The sequence below is a fragment of the Gracilinanus agilis genome, chromosome 3, assembly GCF_016433145.1.
Source record: "Gracilinanus agilis isolate LMUSP501 chromosome 3, AgileGrace, whole genome shotgun sequence".
In the NCBI taxonomy this organism is placed as follows: domain Eukaryota; kingdom Metazoa; phylum Chordata; class Mammalia; order Didelphimorphia; family Didelphidae; genus Gracilinanus; species Gracilinanus agilis.
This window is the reverse complement of record NC_058132.1, coordinates 182,370,157-182,381,762: the sequence shown is the minus strand read 5'-3', so window position 1 is coordinate 182,381,762 and position 11,606 is coordinate 182,370,157. Positions and strand designations below refer to the sequence as shown.

General features: G+C 35.7%; 1 protein-coding gene across 1 annotated transcript in view; it reads left to right on the top strand.

Moving 5' to 3' along the window:
- The first annotated feature begins 942 nt into the window (after positions 1-942).
- Positions 943-11,606, top strand: part of LOC123241344 (macrophage metalloelastase-like) — an 11,812-nt gene continuing 1,148 nt past the window's right edge. The window contains exons 1-8 of the mRNA XM_044669008.1: positions 943-1,044; positions 2,713-2,957; positions 4,809-4,957; positions 5,058-5,183; positions 7,204-7,365; positions 7,933-8,068; positions 9,315-9,448; positions 10,375-10,534. Coding sequence (XP_044524943.1) covers positions 943-1,044; positions 2,713-2,957; positions 4,809-4,957; positions 5,058-5,183; positions 7,204-7,365; positions 7,933-8,068; positions 9,315-9,448; positions 10,375-10,534 — 1,214 coding nt within the window. The remainder of the gene's footprint in view (positions 1,045-2,712; positions 2,958-4,808; positions 4,958-5,057; positions 5,184-7,203; positions 7,366-7,932; positions 8,069-9,314; positions 9,449-10,374; positions 10,535-11,606) is intronic.

The following is an 11,606-nucleotide window of genomic DNA, read 5'->3' as shown; positions in this document are numbered from 1 at the left end:
GTTCTAGGACAGAAGAGTAGTAAGGGCTAGGCAGTGGGGGTCAAGTGACTTGCCCAGGGTCACACAGCTGGGAAGTGTCAGATTTGAACCTAGGACCTCCTGTCTCTAGACCTGGGTCTCAATCCATGGAGCTACCCAACTGCTCCCATGACTTTTCTTGGTAATTTTAATTCAACAAACATTTGTCAAATGTCCAGTCATATTTGACCGATCAATAAATATTTAAGAGCCTACTCTGTGCCAGGCTCTGTGCTAAGTGAAAGGGATACAAAATGAGGTAAAAGATAGTTCTTGCCCTCAGAAAACACATCTAATGGGAAGACAAAATGTAAACAAATTATATATACATGTATGTATATATGTGTGTATACACATGTATAGGTATGTGTTTGCATATATATATATATATATATATATATAAAGCTATATGCAGGATAAACAGAAAATAATTAACAAAAAGAAAACACTAGAATTAAGACAAGTTGGAGAAAACTTCCAGTAAAGATGGGATTTTAGTCAGGACTTAAAGGAAGCCACTCTATGCAAGGCATATTATATGGCTTTTGGTTTAAAAGACAGAAGAGGCTGTCAAAACATAATGAGTGTTTTTGCAATTAAGCAGATCCCAGAATGGTAATGCATTTTTTAGAGAACTTCGTAATCAGGTTGCTAAAGGTAAGACATTAGAAGCTCTTTGACTTGCAGGTCCCTTTGGTTTATCTTTGAGACTTACGGGTCCCTTTTCCTTATTCTGGAAGAGAGTTAAACATGTGTTTACATGCTATGGTGACAAATCAAAGGGTGATATGAACAGTGACTCATCCTAGGGCTGAGGTTAACAAAGCCAAGTCTGAGAACTATATAAAGAGGGACCAATGGGGAACCTAGTAGAAAGGAAGAGAGTGAACTGGCTTTAACTAAAAGACAGAAGAGGCTGTCAGAATGAGAAGCTTTCTGCTGATATTGGCTCTGCATGCCTCTATCTCCTACTCTCTTCCAATAATCAATGCTTCATCTTTTGAAAAAGAGCTCTTGTTTGCACAGGTATGTTTCCTCATTGCATTCAATCAACAATTATGTGTATTTTTTGGCTTCTAGTGCTTTGCTGGAAAATTGGTCAATGGCTTTATTGTTTAATGTAGGTGCTAAGTAGATGTTTGTAGGTGCTAAGAACTAGTAGAACTAGTAGACAGTAGATCTTCGATAAATGCTTCTTCGTTGATTTGCTGATTTTATTTTGAAAACTCCTTGTTTAAAAGTAGTATGGGATAGCATTAGAGAATTCACTAAACCTATCTGAGATATTAGAAGTAATTATTTCAAGTCTGTTTCATATATATAATCTTCCTTTGCCAAATAGGAAAATTTCAAAACAATGGTATTGAAAAAGCATTTCAAGCTGAGATAGAGATGAAGTTATATTACTACTTTGTATGTTTTGGTAAAAGGAGGGAAATTGCAAACATGAATTGGAGATGTGATAATAATTAGAGATCTATTTCATCTACAATATTGTCATTAATCTTTGGTATTTCAGTTGATAAAATCAGCTCCCTTAGTACTAGCAGTCTATCTGGATAATCCTTTACCACTCTCAACCATTTTCTTTACAAGTGTCATTTGAATGGAATAACTTTCACTCTTCCCTCAATTTGTCATATTGAAAGAGGAAATGGAGAAATGCCAAGCTCAATGAGAATATATATGTATATATGTGTTTTAGTATCAAATAATATTTGTCTAGTTTCCTTTTCAAGTTACAGGCTGAGGAATGTGTTTGAGTAATATCTATCATTTTAAGGTGGACATGAATTTATTTGAAGTTCGGATGAAAATTGGTCTAATAGGATACACCAGGAACTAGGGGAAAAAACCAAACTTAACCATTACAGTTGAAGCAGTGATCATTAAATGAAGGTGTACCACCACTGTCCAAATGAGGCCAACATAGTCAGTACAAAGTTTCTAGCCATCTTAATGAGGATGGAGAAAACAAGAAGACATAGTGGATAAAAGACTGACCCTAGAGTCAGAAAGAGTTAAGTTCGGGTTCTATTTCTGATACATATAGTCTGTGGGACCAGGAACAAGTCACTTAATCTGTTGGTGCCCCAGATTACTCTTAAGGATTACAAATTACAGAACAACTGATAAAGTTCAATAACTTTCCACTCCAAGAGTTTCCAACTGTGAAATCACAGGTTGACACCTGTCAGTCTACCCTCTCCCCATGACCCCCAAAACAAGAGACTGAGGACCAGTTTATGCTCCAGAATACACCGTTTTATTATTTTCTTAAGATAGCTCAAATGGATAGATCAATGAAATAATGTTCAATTTCTCTCAGATATCTATAACTATATACAGATACAGATATATAGCTATATATTTGAAATGGTTTAAAAACTTATTAATAGCTTAAATTTTTATATCATTTTCATTATTTTTATTACTTAATACATCTCTCTCTTATTATTTGTCCAGAAAGTCATTTTTTTGTAAGAATAGTCAATATAATTACATAATGTTTAAATTTGCTCTCTTCTTCTTGTCTTTTCCATTTGCACTGGTGTATTTGTATATATATTGCTTTTCTTGTTCTATTTGCTTAATTTTCCATCAATTTTTTTAATCTTCCCATGTTGCTTATATAAGACCTCAGAGAAACTTAGAGGTGGGATAAATTCTTCTTATGTTTACTAATTTCCTTAGGAATACCTGAAAAAATATTTTCTCCTTACTCTGGAAGAAATGCCTTTGTATAGACTCAAAGGTAATAACCCAGTAGTGCAGAAGATTGAGGAAATGCAGAAATTCTTTGGGATGGAGGTGACAGGCACACTGGACTCCGCAACTTTGGAGATTATGCACAAACCTCGATGTGGAGTTCCTGATGTACAAAAGTATAGTGTTTTTCCAAATCGACCAACATGGAAGAAATATGATCTTACCTACAGGTAACATTTTATTCAGGTATTTTTATGCATAGTAACACTTGCCTTATCTGGAGATATGGAACCTCAAGTATTCAAGATACAGAACTCAAAATGCTTAAATTTTCAAATCTGGAGACAGAAAATATGCCTTATTTGACCAATTTCACTTATAAAGCCCAAGTACTAAAACTCATGATCAGGACTTACTATCTCTATAGTAGATGATCTCAAGCCTGATTCAGAACCTGTTGACTCTTACACTCAGCTAATCTTAGTTTCTTGCTGTATAGCTGATCACTCCCCAAATTTAGGTAATCTACTTTCTATCTCTCTTGCTCTATTAATACTGCTTTCTGGGAAGCTGGCAATATCACTCAACCATCAAATCCAATGGATTTTTTCAGTCTTTATCTTCTCTCACCTCTATGTACTATTTGGCATTGTTGATCAACCTTTCTTTCAGGAAATGCTATCTTTGTGACATTGGCCACCTTCTTTAGCTCAAGAAAAAACTAGTTTCCCAAAATTTTAGAAAAGCCCTTGATAATGTGTTTATGCTATATGTTTGAAAAGATGGAGTGACCTGGGTTAGAGGACAAAATGATTGACTGGGTTCATCGCTTGTTTACCAGGCTCAAAGAGTTGTCGTTAATGGTTTTATGCTGGTCTAGAAGGATGGCTCTATGTTTATGATCCCAAGAGATTACCTAAGACTTTAGAGATCATCTTGTCAAATCCCCCAACTTTCCAAAGGAGAAGATTGATATCCAGAGAGGGGAAAATAACTTGAGCAGGCTCTCACAATTAATAAATGAAAGAACCATGATTTGAATGTATATCCTCTGACTCCTGAGTCAGTGATCTCACCTTTTAGATTGGAACCTCCCTGAGGACAGGGTCTCTAAGTATAGTGTCTTGCACATAGTAAGCACTCAATCAGCATTTGTTGAATGAAAGAAGGACTAATTGCCTGAAATCAGAGGGCAAATTCAAGCAGAGCAGTCTGGACCATTGGTAACAAGTCAATATTCCTACATACTCATGATCCATGGAAGCACCATGATGGTAATGCAGTTTTACACTAATTATGTCTGTGATTGAACCAGGAAAAGAATCTGAGCTATGATACTTTGTTAAATTCAATTGAAATCAACTAACATTTATTAAGTATTGCTTGCCTTCTTAATGAGTGGGGATTGGGCAGGAGGGAGGGAGTAAATTTGGAATTGAAAATTTTAAAAGAATCTTAAATTTAAAAATATAAGGTATTTACAATATGGAAGGCATTGGGCTAGATAAAGGGAGCTACAAAGATAAAGCTAATTAATCCATTACTTAAGAAGTTTACATTTTATTGAGGGGTGGGGATTAGACATGCACACAAGTAACTAACAATAAATCACATACAAGTAACACAGATTAATTTCAAGGATTAAATTTTAAGTGAGGTTATTAGGAAAGTCTTCGTGCAGCATACTGAATTTTTAGAATTCCTTTTAAAATAGCTAAAGATGGGGGCAGCTAAGTGTCTCCAGGAATTAAGAGCCAGGCATATAAATGGGAAGTCCTAGGTTCAAATCTGACCTCAGAAACTTCCCCTAGCTGGGTGACAAGACCCTGGGAAAGTCTTCTAACCTTACCATTCTTCTACCTTAGAATAAATATGCAGTTCTGACTTCAAGATGAAAGGGAGGGATTAAAAATTAAAATTTTAAAAGAATAGCTAAAGTGAGCAAAGATTCAATTATCTGTTAAGTTCATTGCTGTCAAATACCTTATTCATCCCCACTCCAACAATGGCTAAAGACTGACATTCTATTCTAATATCAACCAATAATTTCCATTGTTTTTTTCTCATTGTTTTTGGGAAAGAATAATGAACTATACTCCTGACATGACCAGAAATGATGTAGACTATGCCATTGAGAAAGCTTTTGAAGTATGGAGCAATGTAACTCCCCTGACATTCAGAAAGATTTACACAGGAAAAGCAGACATAATGATATCTTTTGCATCTGGAGGTAAGATGGTCTAGGATGTAATACTTACTTTCCTTATATAGTTCTCAGCCTATCTGATAGTGTGAAGAGAATTCATTTTGTTTTCTTTTTTTCATCTAAGCTCATGGTGACTTTTATCCTTTTGATGGCCGGGGTGGCACCTTGGCCCATGCCTATGCCCCTGGCCCTGATATTGGAGGAGATGCTCACTTTGATGAGGATGAAGGTTGGACAAAAGACTTAAGAGGTAGGCAAATAAAAGCTATTCTCTTAGTGTGTCTATTCTACATATTATAACAGAGAACTCAGATCCACATTCCTTCCTTCCTTCATTCCTCCTTTTTGTCCACGAGCATTTAAAGAGTAGCTACTATGTACCAGACATTGTGCTAGACTTAGGAGATAAAAAACTAAAAATTATAATAGACTATGCACTTAATAAGTGTATATTCCATTGGAAAGAAACAACATTAACACACACACACACATATATATATATATGTAAATATATATGTAAATGCAAAATGTATTCAAAATAAATACAAAGAAGCTTCTGGGCTGGGAGATCATAAGCAACAGAGGGAACCAGGAGGTTAAAAAACAAAAGAAAAGGTCACTGAGGCTGGGGCTTTGAAGGAAACTAAGGATTCTAGGAAGTGGAGATGAAGAGGTAGTTCATTCAAGGCATGGGGAGTAGCCAGTGCAGAGGCACAAAGGGAGCCAGGACATGGAGGAAATAGGCTAAGACCAAAATATAAAGGGCTTTAAATGCCAGACAGAGAAGGTTACATTCAATCTTTGGGACAACTGGGAGTTGTAGAAGCTTCTTGAGTAGGAGAGAATGCCATGGTCAGCAATAGGATATTCTATAATCTCATTGGTTTTATTTGATTGAATAAAAGAAGTTTTTGCTTTTTTCATGTTGATATCCAAGTTTGTTTTTTCTGTGACCTAAAGGCTCCCAAGTTTATTCAGTGGAGAGATGATAGCTGTGCCTTGCTCCCCTCACCCAACATAAGGACAATGTCCATATTGTTCCTATGCTATATCTCCATGCTCTTTGGCTTTATTCAGGGTTCAGGGAATGTGGTGATGTGCCCTAAGTATGTTCCTGTAACATTTAGCAATCTTTTTTTAAAGAAGCCAAAAAAGTGTCATAGTCAGAGATTGAGACTAGGTTGTTAGACGTGGGAAAAGCTATTTGAGAAATAATTACATGTTATGTGTAAAAGACTCCTTCCTCTCTCTTTCATGCTCAGGGAATAAATCATGTCTAACAAGAAGAAAGAGGAAATAGGGGAATAGATATTATAACCTAATAGTGTATATATATATTCATATACATAGTGTGTATATGTATATATATATATACACAAATTTTATATCTATTTGGATTTGTAAAAATCACTGAAATTAGACTAAATATGAAGAAGTGTAGAAGAATCTGGAATCATTTGGTCTGTAGAAGATGAAACTTAATAATAGTCTATAAGTACAAATGAAGGAGTTATCAAATATATGAGATGGTAACCAACTATTATCCATTCTTTTTGAATACTGAACAAGAGGGAAAAGTCTTAAGTTGAAGTACAGAATATTTAAAATAGGAAGAATTTGATTCAATTCAATTAAATAAACATCTATTACATTCTTATTTTGTGCTGGGCACTAAACTTGGGACTGAGGATAGAAAGATATCAACAAAACAGTCCTTGACCACAAGGAGTTTACATTATACTGAGAATACTGAATATTATTTATCATGGGTATGGGTTATCCAGGGGGGTTGTGAAGTTACTTCACTAGATATCTTAACCAAGAAAACATATTCTTATTTTTCTGGCTTAACTATGATTCTGCTAGAATATGAAAGAATGGGTTAGATAAATCCAACCTCTGGTTAGAATATTTTTATTGGCTAGAAAAGTTGTTATTATCAGAGATCTTTACTTTTTAAAACCCTTAAACCCAATAAAAAAAATTGGCTCCTCCTTGCATCCAGTTCCTTCCTTCTCAGCTTCCTCTTTTTTTGCTGACTTCTAGACCCTGAGGTACTGGTAGTAGGTGGACAGAGCATGGAGGACAGAATGGTTCAAAGGAAGTGATTTAGTTAGGTCATTGGTCATTTTCACTGGGTAAAGGCAGAAGAGAAGATCTCCTATAGTTGTACTCAGTGTTTAGGCACTATTTATTTGTTTAACAGTATCCTTTATTTAAAATCTGCCTTTGGATTTCACTGATTCTTACCTAGACCATTTCCTTTTCAGGATTGAACTTGTTCCTTGTTGCTGCTCATGAATTTGGCCATTCACTGGGTCTTGAACATTCTACTGATCCACAAGCCTTAATGTTTCCCACCTACAGAAGAGCTGACCCCAGACAATTCCGCCTTTCTCAAGATGATATCAAAGGCATTCAGACCCTTTATGGTAGGCACCAAAAATTTCTCTTTTATCATCTAATATCTATTATGAGCATGAGGAACTGAAGTCAAGGAATCATAAGACTTTGAAGTTTAAAGACATCTTAGAAATCATCTAGTGCCGCCTCCTGGATGAATCAAATGGAGAAGTGAATTGATTTAATAAAGGTCATCCTACCAACTAGTGGCAGTCAGGCATAGAACCCAGGGCTCCTGGCTCCCATTCCAGTATACTTCCTACTTCACAGAACTAAGTCTCCATTTTGAAAAGAGTGTCAAAGGGGTCACTCCATTAGAAAAGTTCCAAGAGAATCCAAAAGGAGAATCCAGATGAAGTAAATAAAAGTAGTACTTCCTGCTCTTAGTTTGGGAGAAACTATTATATGAAATCATGCTAAATAGTATACATATCAGCACCAATCCATTAACTGTTTCAGAGGCAAAATGCTCAAGTCATTTTCATTCATTGTTATTCAAGAAAATTTGCCATGTCTCAAAAGAACTTTATAGAGTGGTTTCCTCCATAAGGTAGCATGTAAAGTTTTTCAAATGTTTTGGGGACTTTTTTTTTCAGGAAGTCGAGTGAATCGTCCTTCTAAGTCACCAGAATTGCCCACTAAACCCATTAACATGCCAAACATCTGCAATTCCTACATGACGTTTGATGCCACTGCTACCATCCGAGGAGAAATTCTTTTCTTTAAAGATAGGTAGGTCAACTTTCAAATAAAATTACAGGGTTATACAGTTATAAAATTTGGTTCTGGTAGGAACTTTAAAGAGACCTGGAAGGAAGATGGTATGGCAGAGTGCTTGGCTTGGAGTTCTAGACGCAATAGTCTGCCATAGGCACCTAGCTGGGCTTCTCTGGAGAAGTCATTTAACCTCTCTCAGATTCAGTTACCACGTCTATAAAATCAGTATGATAATAGCACTTGCCTCATGGGGTCGTTGTGGAGACCAAATGAGATGATGCTTATAAATGCCTTTGCAAACCTTCAAGTTCTAGATACATGTTAAATATTATTTTTTAGCCCAACCTTGTACATAGATTGTTCTTGCATAAAGGGCATTTGTTATCTCCTTGTCCCCCCATTAGACTGTGAATTCCTTGAGGTCAAGGACTAATTTTTGCATACTCCAGTGCTTTGTATAATACCAAATACATAGCAAATTCTTAATAAAATTTGTCCACTGATCCTTTCATTTTATAAATAAGAAATTGAGAAATCTTCCAAATTACACTATAGTAAGGTTTCACTAATTTAATTCATTTCCTTAGTGTTTGCTTATAACATTACTGAGAAGCATTTATTTATTTGTATTTATCAAATTTTATTGATTTTATTATATTTATCAAATGTATTTATGAAATTTATCAAATATTATATTTATCAAATATAAAATATTATATCAAATATTATCAAATTTATCCAGAAAATTATTTGTCTTTATTCTGTATTTATCAAACATCCAGCTGTGTACAGAACACTAGAATAAACATGAAGTACTTAACATATTGATACATACATAGAAGGAAATTCATGTGTTTTAGTGGTGGGTCAGCAGTAAGCATACCTTTATTTTTCTGAGAGGTCTCTAGAGAAAGATTATTTACAGTGTATAGTTTGGCCTCAGTGGACTAAATAAATGAATGTTGCTGTTGTTGGCATATCTCTAGAAAGAAGGAAACAAAGATTTAAAAATTACTCATGATGTGAAACATACTTTACAAATATCCCATTTGATGCTTACGACCATAGGAAGTGGGTTCAATTATTATCTCCATTTTACTATTGAGGAAACTGAGACACAGAGAGGTTAAATGACTTTTCCATCGTCATACAGTAAGTATCTGAGGCCAGATTTGAACTAGGGTATTCTTGACTCAGGATTCATCCTCTCGAACACAGAATGAGACTAATTCTTCTATCTATACATTGTCTTTCCTATCAGGTTCTTGTGGCGCAAACAGCCCCAAAACCCAGAAGTGAGTGTTAATTTGTTTTCTTCATTCTGGCCATCTCTACCATCTGGCATTCAGGCTGCGTATGAAATTGAAGCTAAGGATCAAGTTCTTCTTTTTAAAGGTAACTACACACATTGCTTTATTTTCTCTCAATTATTTTTGGCAGTAAATACACTTAAAGAAAGTCCAAGTTAAGGAAAGACTAGTAGCTTTTATATGGTACAGTATTCTGAACTCATATATCTTCTGCATCTACCACCATGAACTGTCACTAAGAATAGCCCCAATACCAAAATTATAGTACCACAAGATCATAAGGGTAGAATTAGAAAGGACGCTACTAGCCATCTAATCCCACTCATGCAACATACTCAATTCTCATTGTCTCAGAGTCATTCTCTCCCTGCTTGAAGACCTTGAATGAAGGGGAACCTACTACCCAATACAAGTTTATTAAAAAACAAACAAATGAACACAATACATGAAAGAGTAAGATGGTCATATTGAAGAAGGAACATAAGGGAAGATGGGAAATAGTGTATTTTCAAGGACAGCTTTCTTTGGTTGAGGATGCTTTTCTGTCAATACAAGCAGGTTTCCCAATTTTTAGTGCATTTATAAAACTAAAGTGAGCTTAAAGCATATTTATTTCTACTTTCCAATTTACTCATTAAAAAGACAAGTTCACCTTTGTTTTATTGTGATTTATATATATTGTTAATATAGCCCTGCACATGAATACAGCCTACCTATATCTGACTGAAAATATTGGGCAGGCCTTCAAAATTGGGCGGTGTCAAGTAGTGACTGAATTTTTTTCATTATACATCTTACAGTCCTCAGTCTTAAATTCCTTCAAGCTACTTGTTATTATGGAAAAAAGTGGAAAGGATCGGGGGGAATTTGTGGAATGGATTGTGAGGTAAATGCTGTAGGATTGTTACTTTAAAAATGTTATATATTTTTAATGCTTCCTTTGTAAGCTGCATTTGGATTTTGGACAAAGGGGAAGGAATCATTTTAAAATTAAATTATTTTTCTTCATAGATGACAAGTACTGGGTGGTCAGGGGAACAGACCTCCTAACTCAATATCCCAAGAGCATCCATTCTCTGGGTTTCCCAAGCTATGTGAAAAAAGTTGATGCAGCCGTTCATAACCCATTTACCATGAAAACATATTTCTTCGTAGAAAATAATTACTGGAGGTGAGGTTGCTAGTTTATTATCTTTGTCTTAAGAATGGCAAGACAGAAGGGAGGGGGGAAAGGGCTTTCTATGATTTTCTCCCTTTCTTTATATTAGAGATAGAGCACACAGGTTTGGATGGCCTTTTTATTTTATGCTTAAGACCAGCATCAAATATCATCAGTTTTAAGGAAATATTAGTCTAGTTTAGTGATAGATTATTTTTCATTTTAGGGTTCTACTACACTTAAAATGTTCACAGAAACATGAAAAAAAATTTTACTTAAGTAGTTGGCAAGGGAGGAAGGCTCTTATTGAATGGAAATCCTGTGTCTCCATGGATGGATACTTGACAGTGAACAGAAGACCAGAGCAGTTTATTGATTTATTTTTTTGAAACCCTTACCTTCCATCTTAGAATCAATATTGTGTATTGGTTTTAAGGCAGAAGAGCAGTAAGGGCTAGGCCATGGGGGTTAAGTGACTTGCTCGGGATCATGCAGCTAGGAAATATCTGAGGCCACATTTGAACCCAGGACCTCTGGTCTCTAGGCCTGGCTCTCCATCCACTGAACTACCCAGCTGCCCCAGACCAGACCAGAGCAGTTTAGAAGTCAGAAGGGCTCCATCATTCTGCTATGCAGTATTTAAATCTATATATTTCTTGACTTGGCACAGACTTGTCATGACAAGACAGGAGAGTTGCCCATTTTGGTCTTTTCTGAGTTTTAATTCATATTTTAACCTCAGAGGAAGGGTAATGGATATGGTAGGTAGAATTTTTTGGGGAAGTTGGGGCCCTTGTTTTCAATCTCCCATCCCTATAAAGAGAAGTTAGCAGCTAATACCAGGCAGGACAATCTAGGAATACTGGGAGGAGAACTGTTGTAAAGATGAAAATTTTGTTAGGTAACAATCTGAACTTGGACAGAGGCCTACCTATTGTCATCTTTAGGAGATTCTCGCAGGGTGAGAGCTCATTTGATCTTCATTCTGGTATAGCCCTTAGTGGAAAAGGAAGGAAGGAAGGAAGGAAGGAAGGAAAGAAAGAGAGAGAGAGAGAGAAAGAAAAGAAAAGACTTTTCAGAATTA